General features: G+C 26.1%; 3 protein-coding genes across 4 annotated transcripts; 1 reads left to right on the forward strand and 2 right to left on the reverse strand.

Moving 5' to 3' along the window:
• Positions 1-65: 65 nt before the first annotated feature.
• Positions 66-6,684, reverse strand: LOC122499367 (anaphase-promoting complex subunit 15B-like). Its single transcript, XM_043607681.1, has 4 exons — positions 6,427-6,684; positions 6,275-6,334; positions 4,925-5,116; positions 66-216 (listed from the first exon to the last, which is right to left on the reverse strand). Exons 1-4 carry the CDS (start codon positions 6,550-6,552, stop codon positions 187-189), a joined length of 408 nt encoding a protein of 135 aa, XP_043463616.1. The 5' UTR covers positions 6,553-6,684; the 3' UTR covers positions 66-186.
• A 260-nt stretch (positions 6,685-6,944) lies between these two features.
• On the forward strand, positions 6,945-13,227 carry LOC122499370 (high affinity copper uptake protein 1). 2 transcript variants are annotated; one of them, XM_043607684.1, is made up of 5 exons: positions 6,947-7,350; positions 10,535-10,729; positions 10,823-11,052; positions 12,222-12,251; positions 12,542-13,188. In XM_043607684.1, the coding sequence occupies exons 2-5, from the start codon at positions 10,535-10,537 to the stop codon at positions 12,741-12,743; spliced, it is 657 nt and encodes a 218-aa protein (XP_043463619.1). In that variant the 5' UTR covers positions 6,947-7,350; the 3' UTR covers positions 12,744-13,188. The 2 variants fall into 2 exon arrangements, with proteins under 2 accessions (XP_043463620.1, XP_043463619.1); XM_043607685.1 differs by lacking the exon at positions 12,222-12,251 and having other exon boundaries at positions 6,945-7,350; positions 12,542-13,227.
• A 269-nt stretch (positions 13,228-13,496) lies between these two features.
• LOC122499369 (ras-related protein Rab-9A-like) lies at positions 13,497-15,371 on the reverse strand. The gene is made up of 2 exons (XM_043607683.1): positions 14,334-15,371; positions 13,497-14,018 (listed from the first exon to the last, which is right to left on the reverse strand). Exons 1-2 carry the CDS (start codon positions 14,739-14,741, stop codon positions 13,758-13,760), a joined length of 669 nt encoding a protein of 222 aa, XP_043463618.1. The 5' UTR covers positions 14,742-15,371; the 3' UTR covers positions 13,497-13,757.
• Between the last annotated feature and the right edge of the window lie 3,848 nt (positions 15,372-19,219).

Raw genomic sequence — 19,219 nt, forward strand, 5'->3', positions numbered from 1 at the left:
CGTGCCATAACTTCTCCTTGAGGTAGGTTAGGATCCTGAACTTAGAGGTATTAGATTTCGGCATCATCCTTTTTCCACTATTTGAAAGTTTGCTATTCCTTTTTCATTTTATTTTTATTTTTATCCTTCCAAGAGTTCAAAATTCAACTCGTGAGTCACAGCCAGGGACATTCACTCTCCTTTATTTTAATCCAGTGACGTCTCCAAATTATTTGCCTGAAAAGAGACAATAATGAAAATGATCTTGAAATAAAAAAGAATTTTATGAAAAAGAATTGTTCAAAAAATATGGTTAATTTCAAAATTCACAAAAGTGAATTACTTTTTCACTTTTATTTTCAATATTAATGAAATTAATATTTCAGGATAATATTAACATTTATTATTAGAAAAAAATTTGAATATACTGAAACACAATATTTAATGAGAGGGAACGAAAGGGAGTGAGAGAGAGAAAAAAGAATCATAACATAACCAGGATGTTATAAATTGCAAATAAGTGACGCAGAAAGGAACCTCACTTCATCGCAATTACAATAGATCCACATGTCTGCTACAGATAGTAAGAACCAAGGATAAATTAATTTGCTGTGAAATACGACGCATCGCGCGAGAGGTGTAAGTATAATCCCAACATACCTTCCCTATCCCACCTGATGTATACATACACACACCACGTATTCTTTAATGCTTTCCCTAGTTACATCGAGAGGAGAATTTATTCCAGCAAATAATGATTTACCCACCCATGTGAATCCGTAATACCTTTCTTCCTCATTCAACCACAATATTTATCACATCTACATACGTGTAGAAAATTTTAAAAATCAATTTCAAAAAAATAAATCCTCTCCCTTGAATTTTTCCTTTCCTTCAAGCCAACCACTAAAAAATTATTTTTCAAAAAACGTTGAAAAAAAAATTCTCAACATGATTATTACAAAAATTACATACGCACTATTATGGGCTCAAAGAGAATTGTGCAATTATTTGGAAATTGACATTATATAAATAAATTTGATTCTAGAAAAATACGCGACGAAAGGTAATTTTCTAAAATGGGATTAAAATAAAAATTAATTTTTAAATTGAAGAAAAATAAAACAAATACAATTGTTAATTGCAACGTTTAAATGTAGGAAAAAAATTATTACTTGGAATTGCAATTTATTGAAGCTGTTATTGAATAAAATTGCTATTTACCGGAATTAAAATTTAATTTGCCACTGATTGAAATTATTTTTTCGAATTATTATTAATTTCCACCATTATTATTGAAAGCAAAATTGTATTAAATTACTGTTTGTAATTATCATTTTTTCGAAACACTAAAAGCATTTTAACAATTAAGTTCAATGATTATTAACTACATATATACTATTAAATATATTTCTCTCCTTTACATTTATATAATTATAATATAATTAAAAACTAAATTATTTAGTTTTTACTTTTTCTTCTCCAAAATTTTTTTTCAATTTTTCAATTTGTTAAAAAATATTCCTACACCGTTTTCGAATTAATTTTTATTTCAAAATTCAATTAAAATTCGAAATTTATTTCATTAATTTCTGAATTTATTTATTGCTTCCTCATATTTAAATTTAATTTATTTATTTAAATTAATATTTTTCCCAATTAAAATAATTTTCTGTGTGTTAATATTGGAAAAGTGAAAACTTTTTAAAAATTTACTATGAAAAAAGTAAATAATTAAATATAAAATTACAAACAAAATGAAATTCTCACTCTTATAAAAATGTCAAAGGATTCTTGATTGAGAGTAAGGAAAAAGTGAAAGAAAGGAATAGAGAGAAAGAAAGAAAGGAAAATTAGAAAGAAAAAAATACTTCCTACATTTGATGCTTAAATTATGCATGACTGATAAACCAGAACACTCAACTCCGCAGAAAATGGAAAGTAATGATTCAGAATCTGACGTAATATCAAACTACAATTTTTCAATCTCTCATTCATCATCACTTTTATCAACGAGATCAAATACCACTGCATTCAATGGAATGCGAGAAGAAATTTTAAATGATTAAAAAAGATATTCATTCGACTATCAAAACAAATGCGAAAGAATGAAAAGAAAAGTTTGAAAGAGTGGCAAAAGAATTAAAAATGGAGAAACAAATTCGAAACCAAAAAAATTTGGTACGAAATAAAAAAAATAGAAACAAGAGAAAACAAATTGTTTTCTCTTGTTACTATTTTTTTTATTTCGTACCAAATTTTTTGGTTTCGAATTTGTTTCCCTATTTTTTTACAGAAATAACACGAAGTCCAAAAAAGTAAAATACAAAAGAAAATTTTTGAAAGAATTTTAAAAGTAGAGATTCGAAATAGAAAAGCAGAAGAAAATTTGCAAGAACAAAAAAAAAAGAAATCTACAAAAAAAAATTTTTTTGAAATTAGAAATAATTAAATAGAAGAAAATTTAAAATTCCCTTAGTAACGAAAACATCCATCAAACTGAAATGAATTCATTTTACAACCGAGTGTCAAAAATGATTTTCAAAGTTTATTTTGCAAAAATAAAACAGGTTTTTGACTGTGTTTTTTTTGAGGGGGGAGGGACAAATTTTTCGTGACGTCAGAAATGAAGGTGTTCGCCTGAAAAGAAGTTGTTGGTACTGAGAGGATGAGAGAATGAGGAGGTGGAGGCACACAGGTTCACTTTTGCCGTTCGTTCACCCTAGCGGGGGCACCAACCTGGCTTTACTTCAGTTACTCGCTGAGAGAGCCGACGCAATGTACAGGGTTACCATAAAGTAACTTCCCCACCTCGATGCACAATATCTCTGTAACGGCACATCGCGGCTAGTTGAAATTTCAGAGCGCTATCTCCAGGATTATTCCTCATAAAAAGTGCAACCCTGAGGTTAAAAGCAAAAAAAAAAGAAGAAGAGAAAAAAATGTATGCCCTATCAGAAAATGATTGGAATTTAGGTTTTTAGACGTTCACATTTTTCAAATATCTCCTCTAAAAGGAAACTTGCAAACACCTTTCTTTTTTTTTTTTTTGCTCTCCTGAAATCACATGGTAAATTCAAATTATTATTCACTAAACTATTATGCAAATTTTTTTAAAAATTAAATTGAAAACTATTTTTATATTTTACTCCAAGCGGGAAAAAATTAATTAAAAATACAAGCTTTTTACAATTTACGAAAGAGTTATTTCTATTTGAATTTTTTAACAATTGATCGAAATATCTCAAGTGAAACAAATAGAAATATTTTCGATTAAAAAGTAAAAATTAAATAATTTCTTTGTAGGAATTGTGAATAGTAAATTTAAAAAACAAAAATAAATTTCGAAATTAGTTACGATTTCAACTATAAATATTATTTTTCTACTCTCCTAGTTTTCTACGAAATTATTTTCAATATTCTAGGACTCAATAGAAAAAGAAATCCCCATCATTAATTAAGAATTAAAATTTGAGATTTTTTTCTAAAATAAATTTTTATTTTGAATAATTATTCAAAAGAAAAATTTATTTTTGCGATTACTGGTAAAATTTAGAAAAAAATCTCAGAATCTATTAATAATATTTTGTCGACTACCAGAAGAATTTAAATTAAAAAAAGAATGTTTTTCTCTCTTTTTTTCATGTTAGAAAATTAGATAGACGCCTAATAAACTTTTAAGTTTGCAGGTTGGAAAGTTACTCTGAGATAAACCTGTATGCAGGCAAACATACTCTTCTCGTGTATGCCACGCTGTGTACTGAGTGTCCAGGTCGAGCAGATGCAATTCCATGGCACTTTTTTTTTTATCAAACAGCCGGGAAGCAAGAGAAAGGAGAGAGAAAGAGAGAGGATCTGCCACGATATAGAATTAAAGAGAGTTTGTGAAAGAGGAAATTCAAATAGAAATAGATAAGAGACACAAAAGAGTTTCAAATCATTTCATATATAAATGTATATATAAAAAGAGTCAATGAACTTTTTATACATAGAAAGAGAGAAACAGCTATTAAATTACACGCGAGAAACAAAAACATTGGCAATTTGATAGAAATTTCTTTAATAAAAACTCATAAATTTCTTCAATTACCTATAAAAGTGTCAATTTTTCATAAAACTGTAATTTATAAAGAATGACTTAAAGATTTATTTAAATAACTCACTTTGTTTATTATTATACAAATATTTATAAATAATTTAATATTATAGAAAAGAAAGATTTGTTTTTCAATTTAATCGAAATTTTTCTATTTCAATTTCAATTTCGTTTTGCCCAATATCTTTATTTTTATAATTATATTTAATATACTTTACATGAATTTATAATTATAGTTTTCATAAATATAGTAATACATTTAAGTAAATCATTAATATAAATTTAGTATTAAAAATTAGAAATTAGTTTACTTAGTTACTACTGTTAATTTAACTATATTTAGTTCTTTTTCTATTTTAAATGTAAATTTATTCATCAAAGTTCTCAAAGAAAAGGAAATAGTAAATTTCATTCAGAATCAGAATTGAATTGAAAAACAAAAGTTTCTTGACCCGATGCGTCAAGATAGAAAAAAGCTTATTAATTAAAACAAACGATTTTGTTCTGTCAGATATATTTAAATATTTAGAAAACAAAAGAAATTTATAATTTTCTTATTGTAAAAATGTGTTTTTAAAACAAAGAGTTGAGATTTTTTTTATAAAACACATTTCTAAAATAGAAAATCAATGAATTTTTTTAAATATACTTAAATAATTAATGGTACTATTAATAATAGTGAATTAAAGAAAAACTGATTTTCTATGGATTTAATTTAATTAGATTTAATTAAATAAAAAGTATGTAGAAAAATTTGAACAAATTTGATTTATGAAAATATAAAAATGTAGTTATTCTTCAATTTGAAGTTGAATTATTAATGAAATTAAATTAAAAATTTATAATTACCAATCTTATCGAGGGTGTATCGGTTCCAGTTTCCGTTGGACTGGATCTTTGCTGTTGATGTGAATAACTGACATCCATATCCATTTCATCTAATTCCTCTTCCTCTTCTTCATGAGTGTCTGATTCTTCCTCCTCCTCACCCTCACCTTCTTCCTCTTCTTCCTCCTCCTCCTCTTCCTCGGATCCACGAAACTAAAAATAAAAATTTAATTATCCTCCTCGAATTCATTGCTCCTAAAATCAAAATTAATCTCCAACATTTTTATTATTTAAAAGGTTTGAAAATAATCTTTTTTACATTAGAATTTAAAAAATATTATTACTATACACTAAAATCAAATTTATTCTCTACTTAAAATTTTTATTATTTAAGAGGTTTGAAAATAATCTTTTTTATTTATGTTGATTTTAGGTTATTTCTTTTACAAAAAATGCTCCACTTTTTACTATAATATTAATAATCCCCAAATATTTATTTCTTTGACACGACTTTTAAGGTTATATTAACGAAATTAATCTTCGCATCGAAATTTCAGAAACAAAATAGTATATTTCGTAACGAGTGCGAGCAATTGTCAATTTTTGAATGAGCACTTTTTTTGGAACAAACTGTAGGCGAAGCGAAGCTTCGCCTACAGTTTGTTCCAAAAAAAGTGCTCATTCAAAAATTGGCAACTGCTAGCACTAGTTACGAACGATATTTTTCATAACAAGGTGCAAAAAAGTGCCCTTTTTTGCACCGCGTTATGAAAAAAGAATTTATTTAATTGTCGTCACAATAATTAATCATATTTCTTACCTAATAAACACTCACGACAAGAAATCATCACAAATAATTCAACAATGTTTCATATTTAAGAGAAAAAAACCGTTAAATATCGATTTTTAAAGTTCGCAAAGTTTGCTACTTCCCCCTCCCACTTCCGGATACAAATCAATATTCAATATTATATTATCTATTCTTCATTTTATAGAAAAAGTTACACCAACAAATATTCTTACAGAAAAAGACCATTTTGTTGAGTTTTACACATAAATAAATATCAAATATGAACAAAAACATTCGTTGTAAACGTTGTAAATAACGACGCCATCTTTTTTTAAATTTTTAACGTATTTTTGTAAAATTAATTGCAAAATTCAGTCAACTCCTGTAGGTATGCAACCCGACATACAAGTAAATTTTTTCCACATATTTTGTACTTTTTTATGTTAATTAATATTTTACCCCGATAATATAACTAAATAACTTAGTATTTATGACTTATTTTTCAGTTAAACAATAAATTTACCAATATTAACAGCTAAAAAGTATAAAATAAGAGATTAGTGGGATTAGTGACAACTTACATCTCTGGAATCCTTGCCAATTGGAACATGTTCAGAGCCTTCTGATCGAATTTCTTCTCGCTGAAAAGTTACAAAAACGTTAAAAACATATAAAAAAAAGTTTAAATACATAATAATTGGGTGTAAATCGAGAAAAAAATAACAAGAAATACCCAGTGTTGATGTTCCAATTCTAGTGCGGCGACTTCACTTTCGTCGTCAATCGGTCTGTCAGCATTAAACCACAGTGGATCCGTTGACCTCGGTTGCAGATTCGGCCACAGAGGCATAAAAGACATCGTGAAACTTTGATTATTAATTAGAAATACACAAAAATATGCAGAAATTCAACACTTTAATGTGATGACGATCACCATTATTAAACAACTCTGATCAGCTTTCGTTGCACGTGCGTGAAGTTAGCCGAGTGTGCAGCCACCTGACGGGAGGCAGTGGAACTAACGACTGGCGGCAAATTTTAAAATGCCTAAATTTCTTTCTTTATAAATTAATTTTTTTTATGAGAAAAATAAGAAAATTACCAAAAATAGAGTTTATAAAAGATAAAAAATAGTGTTTATATTTTTAAATTGTAAATTCTATTAAAACAAAGTAACTATTTATGGAATAATCTTTGAAACACATATATCTTATGGCTTAACTCATTACAACAATGGTGAAAGTGACAGTTGGAAGAACACCCCAAAGAAAGCAACATATGTTTCGACACTACTTTGATAAAATTAATTAATTTCTTTATTAAAGAAAAAGATTTTATCGATTGAAATATATTATATGAAAGGCCAGTAAGTGGCACTATCTTACGGTTTTAAATGGAAATAAATAGTCACGTGTTCTCTGCAGCAAATTTCTGAAACTTCTGGTGAATGTTCTGAGATCTCTTGATTGCTCTTGATCGTGGTGATGGTAAAAGGGTAAAAGGAAAGTAGCTATGAACAGTTTATTAATGGGTCGCCGAGTTGTTGCTTAATCGTGAACAGTGACGATTTGGAAGTTGTAGATTCCTGAGGTTCTAATCATTGTAAACTGAATATACTTGAACAAAACGTCGTGACATAACCTCTAACTTTGAAAAGGTGAGTCTAATTTTGTATATATATATAAATTTTTTCCCAAAAAAAAACTATTTGGCTTTTGATTATTTTATTATCTGGTCATTTTCATTGCTCTTATCAATTCTCTGGTATTTAGGTTGTCCAACTACTTAAGAGAAACTCAAACTATTATCTATTGTGACTTTTGCAATTATCAGCACTTATTTTAGAAGATAAATTTATCACAAAAGATTCAAAGTTTTTGTTTTATAATTTTTAATTATATTTTGTTGTTTTGCTTAGCTTATTGTTTTTCATTTAACAAAGACTTTTTTCTTTTTGTTTTCATCATGCAATCCTTCTTTTTTATCTACTTGCCCTAATTAAATCTATTTTTGTTTTATATTTTGATTGCAATATTATTTTTATTGAAAAGAAAGTAGATTTTTAATTATGTACCTTATTTCTGCTATTTTTTATTTGTTAGTATGAATAAGTTATATTGTATAATATTAATGTGTATGTAAACATATGTATAAATATTATACAATTAGAAGGAATTTAAAAGTCAAATTATTCGTGTTTTCTTTGCGTTTTTAAATTGTTCACTACATGAAAAGGAAAGTGAAAGTGTTTTAAAGTTTGGAAGGAATATTTTACTTTTGCTTATTACACCTCATATATTATAATAATGAACTGTGGTGTATAATTAATTATATCAATCAAATCTGATTTCTTTTTAATTCACCTTATGTTAGAAGCATAAAATTTGTGAATTTAAATAAAACTAATATAATAGACAGCAAAAATGCATTTAACTTTATTCATATCTTTCGAATAAAATTAAGATAACATTATAAGTTTTTTTTTCATTATTAAAAATTTTGTTTTCCTACGTAAAAAAATCTTTTAAAATACATATTTTCTTTTAAATCGAGCAATGAATACGATAATTTTTTTTTATTTTCAAGGTATATAAATCTTGGTAATCTTTTTCGTCTGATACAAAATAATTGGAACTAATTCGACAGTCATTGATACAATTGGAATCAATAAAGAATAAACTGAGGATTAACTTTTCAATTAAAAATTTCAACATTAATATCACTGAGAGCATTTAATTTAACTAAGAATATTATAAATATTTTAGCATAAAAAATTCTATGTATTTTTTATTTTTTTTAATTAAAAGAAATTTTTTTCTAACTCTTTTAAACTTCAATTAAAAGTAGATTTTAAATTTAAAAGTGTTTTGAATTAAAATCATATTCTGGTATCACCTTTTTGTACGGCATTATCGATCTGTTTTCAGAAGATTGTGGAGAATTTCAATAACACGAGTGCCTTAAGCGAAGGAATTTCTTTAATAAAAAAAAAAGAAAAAGCCATTCTCAGAAGATCGTTATTATGAAAATAATTAGCATCGTTTAATAATATTTTATTACAGTCTATTGAATATAAAAAAAATGACTTTTTAGGTCATAGATTAAAACGACAAATTTTGCGGTATCAACATTAAACCACACGTTTAACCATTTCTTCCTGTTTATTATTTTTATAAATTAAAAACAGAATATCAATTATTAATTTTATCAACGACAAATCTTTTTTGTTTAAATGTATATTCATGCAATAACAATATAAGAATAAAATCTTTTTTTAACTTACTAAAATTAAATTACTTACTATCTTCTCAAGATTTATAAACAAGTTTAGAATTTCTAGAAAAATTTTTATTTTTTTGTAATTTAATATCCATTAACTTAATAGTTCATCAAAATTTATTTCATTTAAATTCATATGTCATCAAAATAATTAGAAACTAACAGAAAATATTGTATATTTACTAGTTTTGTTCATTATCGCGCACTATTTGGATAAAAATTTTATTTATAACAATTTTACCGTAAATCGAAAAGGAGGAAAAAAATTACGAGATTCTTCACTCATAGAATAATCAGACCTTGAAAAACCGGAATTATTGCGTTTATCGTTTAAAATAACATTTTTGTAGGTAATAATATTTTTTTATATTCATGTTTATTTATTTTAATGAACAAATTTTATTAAATCCAAACAAAATAAGACCAAACAAATTTTATTCTATTGAAAATTATGTTACAAAAATTATTTTCTTAAGGAATAAGAATTAATAATGTTAACAATAAATTTAGAATATGGAAAATTTTTTTCGAAATTGAAAAGTAGAAAATTGAAAATATTATTAAATTTTTAATAAATTGGTTTATAAAAAATAGAAGTTGTTACTGTTAAAAAATATGTTCTATACGTTGTAAAATATTGTTTTAGTTAGATTCTGTACTTCTATATACTTTAGAAAGTATACCAATACTTTTTTACCATTTAATGCCTTTGATAGTAACGTTTCCTTTCTTTTTTATTCGTAATACAAGTACCGTTGATTTATTGGATATTAATACTTTTCAAAACATGTTTCATTTGTTTCTATTATAATTTTTTTCCAATTTTCCCTTCAAAAAATTATTTTTTAATTTTTATTATTGTCTTTAGAAAAAGCGATTGATTTAATTAATTACTTTTAATAATTTTTTCATGTAATATTAATTCGTTTCTCTATTAATTATGACAATTGTTAAATGAAAAACAATTGTTAGATAAAAACGATTATTAAACAGAAGACAATTGTTAGATAAAAAATTATAAAAAAATTAAATTATTAAATAAAAAACAATTACTAAATAAATATGATGCATAAAGTCAGAATTCAAATTTAAATTAGTTTTACTCTGTTAAGTAAGGAAGTCGTGATTTAGTTGAGTTAACGGTTCAACATACATCAACATCACAAATGGATGGTTCGTTGCAAAGATATTTCTCCATAACTTAACATTATTTATTATTTCACTATATTTACGCGTATGAAATTAATTTTTTTGCAAAAAAAAAAATTTAAAAGAGACGACTTTTTATAAACTTGATTTATTCTGATTGCAATTTACTGAATTTTTGGATAAAAAAATCTTTTAATTAAATATACAATTTTTTGGTATTAATTTCCGTTTTTTAAATATTTCTCAAAAGAATAGAATTTATAATTTTGTTTTTGAATTGAAAATAATTTGAATTTCTAGAGTATAAAAAAATTTTTTCTATTGAGAATAATTTTAATTTTTCCAGAATAAAAGTAATTTTCTTTCAAGAAGATAATTTTTCGGAATTTTAATTGCTGATGTTTATTTTGCAGATGTCGCACAATCATATGATGCTCACGTTAAATTCTTCCGGCGGTCATATGGATCATTCGGCCATGGATCATGGAAATCAGGACCATCATATGGATCACGGGAGTATAAATCATGGCGATCACAGCACAATGGATCACAGTGGTCACGAAATGTCTGGATGCGGTGGCGATCATTCAATGCATGGAATGATGATGGTAAAAAAAAAGAATTTAATCCTTAAAGAACGATTTTTAATTAATTTTCTACTGTTAATCTTTTTTTCTTCTTTCTTTTTTTTCAAATAATAGGCCTTTCACGGTGGATATTGCGAAACAGTTTTATTCGAATGGTGGAAGATTTCATCCGTCGGCGGACTCATTGGCTCTATCATTGGAATTATTATAATGGCCGCTCTTTACGAAGGACTCAAATATTATCGAGAATATCTCTTCTGGAAAACGTACAATGCACTTCAATATCGAAGTGTTACAATGCCACAGGAAAAGAATGTTGTTGCTGAGGATAATCGCGTTGTACAGTAAGTATTACTTTCAAAAATCGAATAATCAGGTCTCGAACTAGGTTTGTAAATTTGCTTGAAATCCGTAAAAATCAGTTTTTTTGAAAAAATGTCCGTAAAGTCCGTAATTTGATTAAGAAAAGGAAAAGTTCGTAAATTTTACGATATAATTTGGAGAATTTTAGAGAAACTAAAAATTAAGACAGAAATTTAATTATTTTTAAAAGTAATAAAATTCTTCGCAGAAATTCAATTTCAATTTCAAATTCAAAATTTTTTTTAAATTCTCGTCAGAATTACAATTATCTTTAGAAATAATTAAACTCTTCTCAGAAATTCAATTATTTTCAAAAATTTTCCTCAATTCAATAAATTTTAATAGCTACTATTTTAATAAAATTATTTTTAAAAAATTTAATAAAATTCTACGCAAACCTTTCAATTATTTTCATAAAATAATAAAAATTTCACAAGAATTCAATTATTTACAAATTTGTTATAAATTTCTTTGCAATAATTCAATTATTTTCATAAATAATAAAATTTTTGTACGGAAATTCAATTATTTTCGTTAAAAATAAAATTCTTTTTAAGAATTCAATTATTTTCATAAACAGTAAAACTCATTGTAGAATTTCAATTAGTTTTAATACAATTTCAATCAAATTTTTCGAAAAATGTAATTATTCTTAAAAATTTAATTAAAATTCGTCAAAAGAATTCAATTTTCAGAAACATGCAATTATTCAATAAAGTGTTTTTTTTTGTAATTAAATAATTCAATTCTAGTAGAATTTTCTAATAAAAATTGATTTAAAAATGTATTTCAGTAAACAAATGAATTTGAAAATTCTCAAAGAACTTTTTCGAAAATTATTAATAATAATCGATTTAAAGAAAAATTTTAGTTAAAAATGTTTGAAAATAAAATATAATTTATAGTTTTAAGTAAAATGTTCTCTTATTTTACTCGAACTGGTTATATTTTTGTCAGTAATTGGTCCGTAATTTTTCATTGTTGGTCCATAAAGTCCGTATTTTTAAATACTTTCACTGGTTCGAGCCCTGAGTAATTAATTAAAAAACCAAAAGAAAAAGAATCTTAAAAAATCTAAAGAAACCTAAAGAAACCTAAAACGACGTTTACCGATAATTTATGGATGATTTTCTAATTTTTATCTTTACAGTATGGTCGGTGAGGTTATCCATAAGCAACCGTAAGTAATTTTAAAAGCGGAACAACAAGTTTTTGTGTCTAGAAAATTTATTTCTTTACTTGCAAAATTTTCTCTGGTTTTTGCACCTTTTTTTCACTTCACAGCAGAATTTTGAAATTATTATTTCTCCCTTTTTGCATGAATTTTTCCTCTGGGATCTCTTCTTTATATTTTACGATTTCTAGACTCATGATCTTCTGACTGAAAATATTTTAGTTCTCTTTCTATTTTTTGCAGTTTTTCTCTTTTTATTTTCGAGAAAAAAATTAATTCTTTTCTTTGTCCCGCAGGCCAACAATGCTGTCTTGGATGCACACATTCCAAACATTTTTACACATCATACAAATCGTTCTCTCGTACTTTTTGATGCTGATCTTCATGACATACAACGTTTGGTTGTGTTTTGCTGTTGTATTAGGAGCGGCTATAGGATATTTTCTTTTTGGTTGGAAGAAATCCGTTATTGTTGATGTTACGGAACATTGTCATTAGTGAAGAATTAAAAATAAACCACAAGTAAGTTCCTACCAGTGGAATATGCGAGTATTCTTTTCTTTTTCTTTTGGTGACAGAAAGAAAAAGAAATCAAGAGGAATACTTTATAGTGTTAATTTTAAATTGCTTGCTATAACAATAATATTGTAAATTTTTAAAATTAGTTTTTGTAATTTTGTCAAACGCTAGTGACAAAATTTCAACGAAAATAAGACTAACGATTGTAATTTTATTTTTATTTTTCTTTGTAAAAGAAAATTTTTAGAAATTATAGACTACTCGAAATAGCAAAATTGATTGCTATTTTGAATATCAAAACACGACTATAAAATTTGTTTATGAATCAATTCTTCCGCTATTTTTTCGATAGCGAATTTTTATTGTATGAATGCGACTAATTTAAAGAAAGTATTAAAAGCAAGAGTTGATCTCTGAAATTAATTGTAAATACTACAAAATTATGTGTATAAGTTTTTTAGACATATTTAGATCGCACACTTCTTTAAATTAAAAATGATAAATTCTTTCTTGGCTATTAATTACTTAGTCAATATGTATTATTTCTTTTTTGTTAAAAATTGTAATTATTTATATTAAATTTGTATTTTAAGGACAATTTTTATCTCTTTTTAAAAAAATTCACGTTTATTTGATAAAATTGTAAAACTCGAGACGACGCATGTGTGTGTATGACTGTTTTGTGAATAATTGTATTAGAAATGGGTTAAAGAATGAGATTAGAAAAATATATTTGAGTCAAAAAATTTCGATTTATTTATTTTCATTCAAAAAGCGTTTAAAAATTTGTCAAGGCGTCGTTTTAAATTAAATAAAGTAGGCAAGCGTTATTATAAAGATAAATACTGCAATTTTTCTTTATCGTCAACAGAATAATAGTAATAATAAATAAATAATATTTAAAATTTTAAATACAGGTATAAATAGTTTTAAAACAAAAATTAATACTATTAGTAGGTGAAGAGGCTTACAAACGTGTTGGAGAAAAAAAAATTATTCGGGACTTGTTATAGGCATACAACAACTTGTTCTTTGTGGCGATTGTTGTTTTGATAAATCAACTGTATCGGTAATAATTGGACGTTCAATTTTTGCTTCAATTTTCACCCAGGAAGCAACGGCAGCTTCAAATGCTTCCTGGACGTTTATTGCTGTCTTTGCTGATGTTTCTATTAGAGGAAGATCTCCATTTTCCATGCACCAGTTTTCGGCTTCTTCTCTCGAAACTTGTTTACTCGATTCATCTATATCCACCTTTGATAAAATATTTATATATTTGTTAATATATTTTGATTTCAATTTTAATTTCAATTAAGAAATTTCGAATTTTAAATGGTTTTGAAGTTGCCCGCCGACTAAGAGATACCAACTTTAAAATAAAAATGTAAAAAAATATACGTAAATTGTAAAACAACGAATCAACGATTGAACTTGATTTTAGATTGGTACTCCTTTTTGTTGACAACTTCAGAACATACGAGTCCAAAAATGACAGTTAAAAACAAAAATGTCGTTACAATCTTTGAATTTGGTTTGTTTAGATAAAAAGTTAAAGAAAAATATGTATACCTTATTTCCAACAACAACAAAAGGGAAGGACGATCCCTCTTGTATTCCGGCGTACAAAAGAAATTCCGATTTCCATGAGGACAAATTATTAAATGTATTTTTATCATCGATGGCGTACGTTAAAAGGCAAATATCTGATCCTCTATAAAAGGGAGTTCTCAGTGTTCGGAATCTTTCTTGGCCGGCAGTGTCCCAAATTTGTAAGGTATACGCTTCTCCATTAACTTCAATATCTTTGTTTAAAAATTCAACACCTATTGTGTGATAACCACACTGATTAAAATTATTCGAAACAAAACGATTCATCAAGCAGGTTTTTCCAACTAAACCATCTCCTAAAATAACAACTTTTAAAAGTGTCGTTCTTTGGACATTTCTGTTTTGTAAATTATTTCTCTGCGAACCCATTTTTTATTCCTTCTTGCTAAACTACTTGGCACTTTTATAATTATCCCTTCAGATACCTTTGAATATTATTATCTTTCTGACATTCTTCAATTGTTTTTATTTATACGAATTCGTTATTTATATTGTACATTATTTACAGAATTGAGACGAATTGATCGTGGAATACTTTTGGTTTTGATGATTCTTGGTTCCTCAGCAAGAGAGAGTGAAAAGTCCGATCAATAATAAACTTGAATACATAACCTCCTTTCTAACTTCTTTTTGGTTGGAAAATAGAGTTCAATTTAATGATTTACATTTATAAATTGAATGAAAATGTGAGTTTTTTTTCAATTCTTTGGCAGTATTTTGATATTTAAACGGAAAAGTTGAAACTGTGGTATTTGACAGATATAATTTATTCAACATGACTCATCAGCACTGTTCCGATATTATTTTCGTTTCATTTATGGATAAATTTATCCCTTGCTTTGAATTTATTGGTGTTATTAATCAAAAAACTATTGCACTACTGTGAGACAAATTTACAAAAAACTAATTACATGTTTGTTCGTTTAATTTCACTTGATTCCGGAGCTATTACGAGATTTGTTTTGATCGACATTTTTGTATCACACACTGTTTTACCCATAGGTTTTACCTTTCAAGCATTTATATTGATTGTCATTTGAGAGTATTTTCTATTTTTATTTTGATTTTAAAATGTCTTTGTTGTGTTTTTTGCATCAATTTTAAAGAAAATTAAATTAGAATCTAAGTACATAACTACTTTTTAAAAAATTCGGTTCTATTTATAATTTATTTACTGTTATACATTTATTTTTATTTCATTTATTGTGTTCATTTTTTTCATTTATTATTTCTTTTCATATATTATTTACTATATTTAAATAATATATTTTTTTGCATTTTCTTTTATTATTTTTTGTTATAAAATTAAGTTAAAATTTATATTTTGCAGGAATCTTCTTTTACTGGTCAATCAATTACCGATGCGAGGGATAAATAAATTTTCGAAAACTGGAATGGAATGAAAATGTCAAAATCAGAAGGAAATTTCTACTTATTTTAAAAGGTAGGACAATTTTCGTAAAAAATTTAAATTTTCCAGTTTATCATTTCGCACTGTCGATAATAATTTTACGCTGCTACATTATTTCCCAACTACCAGTGTAAGATGTCGTTAAGAAAACAAATCTCCCCTTCTTTTTATTTGCAAAAGAAGCAAAAGTTTAAAAATATTATTAAAATTCGTAAAAATTACTATGATTACCATTCAGTATAGTTTTTGGTTTTTGCTGTGATTTTATTTTCCGGAATACTTTTTAGTATTAACAACAATAAATAATCTGCCAAGACAAAAATTGTGAGTAAGTGAAAGAAATTTAAACTTATATAATTTAGATTTATTTTTGTAATCTAAAGTATACAATTCATAGAAATGAGAAAAATTATGAAATTAAATTTCGTTTTCGATTTTGCGCAGGATGGAGGACGAGAATTCGGTTTATGCGACTTTCGTTCCTGCATGCAACCTTGATCCAGAAATATGCTTCGCGTTTGAGGCAATTAAATGCATTAGCCTTCACTTCGCTGTTGCTTTGATTAAACTTTGTGTAACATTTATCAAAGCTTTAGAGAACTGTCTCTAATTTTATCAGAAAGTTAGATTCATTTGGAGAACGAAACTTCAAAGTGAAACCAAATTTTGCCCTTTTAATTCAATCAGAAAATATTTTTGATAGAGGCAAAAAATTTAGTGACTATTTTACAATTTACGGAAAAATGTTCCGAACAACTTTATTTTCGTATTGGAAATAATTTTTTTATAAAATATTTCTTTTAATTCTATTTTTTTATTTCATTTTTCTTTTTAAATTTAAATTAAATTTAAATTTATTTTTTGTTTCATTCTAGTTTTCTTCTTTTTATCTTTTATTCTCTTTTTCAATATTTACATTAAATAAATATTTATTTATTATATTATATTATAAAATATTTCTTTTAATTCTATTTTTTTATTTCATCCTTTTTTTAAATTTAAATTAAATTTATTTTAGTTTTCTTTTTATTTTTTATTCTCTCTTTCAATATTTACATAAAATACCTACAGTTTATTATTTTCTCGTCTGACTTTTCACTTTTTCAATTTAAAATCACTTTTTGGTACATTTTTCCTGAATGTAAAATGTCTGTTTTTTTGGAATCTCTATAAAGTATCAATTTTTGTAAAAACTGTCCTCCAATTTATCAAATAAGAATTTTCATAAATCTTTACGAAAATTCTTTTTTTTAATTTAGTAGATTAATTCGGATAGGAAATTAAAAATATAGTAAACAAACTTTACTATTTAAAAATTACAATTTGAAATTTAAAATTGCGCGACTTTTCAGTATAATATTCAAAATATAATCGAAATGAATATTTTTTTTGATAAATTCTTTTCTGATTATAGAATCTCATTATATTTTCGCCTTCTCTCTTTATTCCCAAGATTTTAAAGAATTGAACAAATTAAATCCACTCCATTTTCAATTATTCGCTCTCGCACTTTGCCTCTTGTAAAATTTTTTCAAAATATCTTCCTCCAGAGAAAAGTTTTAAAATCCAATTGTAATTTCCAACAAAATATTGCGTCGATTTTCATATGACTTCGTCATTATAATTTAATTTTTTAAAATTAAATTTTGAAAACTCTTTGCTTTGGAAATAAATTTTTCCCTAATATCTATAATAATTTAGAGACAAAAACCTTGAAAAAGAGACACCGGAAGTAAACAGGAAGTCCATGTTTAGGACACTAGACACAAAGAGAGGTTGCACAATCTTTTATATATGTATATACACAGTATATTTATATATAGTGCGTGTGAGTCTCTTTGAAAAAAAGGACATTTGTACTGGAAAGAAAAAAATAAACTTTTCCTGCTTTGTCATATTAGGAGAATTCACCATAGATGTATAGCAAATAATTCCAAGAGTATGGTGTTTGTACACCGCGATATTTGGAACTAACACGTGGAAATCCTTCAAGTGTTCCCAGGACACCAGCATTATTGCGAAAGTCATCCTGAAGGAACACTTTTGATCCTTATGGTCACCTGGTGTCTAAGGGTACGCGCTGGTTCAACTCGTTCTCAAATATTAAAAAGGACATTTTCCTTTCTAGTTTTCCGCCATAAATTATGTTTCAAATACTAAATAATGTCCGGCAATTTTTTTTTATTATAAATTCTTAGTTTACAAATGGGGAGGTATGAAATTAAATAAATGAATTCGAATATTTACATTCATGTATATTTTATATATATTTTTCTCTCTCTTTTTCTCTCTGTTTCTGTCTGTCTCTATCTTTCCCTTTCTCTCTCTTTCTCTCCATGTCTCTCTCTCTCTCTTTATTGTATGTATATATATATATATATATATATAATTATTTGAAAGTATATATAATGTTAATCAACAAACAAGTGAATTAACAATATAATAAAATTATTATAACGGGAAATAATTGTTATTTGAAAGGTAATTGAGTCGGGGGATAATGATGCGAGTGGAGCATAAATTATTCCAAGGACTTCGAAATGAATTGGACGCTTTCGTATCAGGGGAGAATGAAGAATTAAGTCCTTTGAGCTTGCGCAACTTTCCATCAAGGATATAAGGCTACTTTCTCTTTTGCTGGTCGATACCATTACCTACATGGGAAAAAAGAAAAAAAAGCAGTAATGGATGGAGTGAGAAGGAAGGAAAAAGAAAAAAGTAAAGAGAAAAGAAAAAAAGAAATAGAAAAAGAAAGAAAGAAAACAAAAAGGAATAGAAAAAGAAAGAAAAAAGGAAAAAAACAGACAAGAAAAGAAACAAAAAAAGAAGGAAGAAGAAAAAAAGAGGGAAGTAAAGTAATAGAATGAGAAAGAGAAAGAGAGAAGCAGAGAAAAAAAGAAAGACGAAGAAAAAGGAAAAAGGAGCAAAAAGTAAAAAGAGAGTAAAAAACAGAAAAAGACGAAAAAACAGAAAGAGAGAGAGAGAGAGAAATAGAGAAAAAGAGGGAGAAAAGAGAGAAGCAGAGAAAAAAAGAAAATATGAAAAAAGAAGAGAAAGGAAAAAAGGAGCAAAAAAGAAAAAGAGAGTAAAAAACAGAAAAGGACGAAAAAACAGAAAGAGAGACAGAGAGAAGAGAGAGAGAGAGAGAGAGAGAGAGAGAAAAAGAGCGAAGTATAAGACTAGTAACGGAAAAGAGAGAAATAAAACATCTCCAGAAATAAATTCCCCCGCCTTCAATTGAAATATTTTACTCGAGAATTTAATTTCTCGAGAAATTAAAAAAATTGAAAAATTAAATTTTTTTTCTTTACATATTTAAAAAGAGAGATAAAATGAGATTTAAAATTTTATTTTCCCGATGGCTTTATTCTACCCTCGGCGATTTGAGAGAAGAGGGATGAAAAATGATCACTCTTCGAATGGAATTCGTCAATGT

This window comes from Leptopilina heterotoma, unplaced genomic scaffold (genome assembly GCF_015476425.1).
Source record: "Leptopilina heterotoma isolate Lh14 unplaced genomic scaffold, ASM1547642v1 Lhet_167, whole genome shotgun sequence".
NCBI lineage: Eukaryota > Metazoa > Arthropoda > Insecta > Hymenoptera > Figitidae > Leptopilina > Leptopilina heterotoma.

Excerpts from the sequence above, each read along its gene's own strand:
- LOC122499367 (XM_043607681.1), bottom strand. The coding sequence starts at position 6,552 with ATGTCTTTTATGCCTCTGTGGCCGAATCTGCAACCGAGGTCAACGGAT. Across the intron at positions 6,335-6,426 it reads AATTGGAACATCAACACTGG|CGAGAAGAAATTCGATCAGA; the intron begins GTATTTCTTGTT and ends GTAACTTTTCAG. Across the intron at positions 217-4,924 it reads ATACACCCTCGATAAGATTG|GCAAATAATTTGGAGACGTC; the intron begins GTAATTATAAAT and ends GTCTCTTTTCAG.
- LOC122499370 (XM_043607684.1), top strand. The coding sequence starts at position 10,535 with ATGTCGCACAATCATATGATGCTCACGTTAAATTCTTCCGGCGGTCAT. Across the intron at positions 10,730-10,822 it reads CAATGCATGGAATGATGATG|GCCTTTCACGGTGGATATTG; the intron begins GTAAAAAAAAAG and ends TTCAAATAATAG. Across the intron at positions 12,252-12,541 it reads GAGGTTATCCATAAGCAACC|GCCAACAATGCTGTCTTGGA; the intron begins GTAAGTAATTTT and ends TTTGTCCCGCAG.
- LOC122499369 (XM_043607683.1), bottom strand. The coding sequence starts at position 14,741 with ATGGGTTCGCAGAGAAATAATTTACAAAACAGAAATGTCCAAAGAACG. Across the intron at positions 14,019-14,333 it reads TTGTTGTTGTTGGAAATAAG|GTGGATATAGATGAATCGAG; the intron begins GTATACATATTT and ends ATTTTATCAAAG.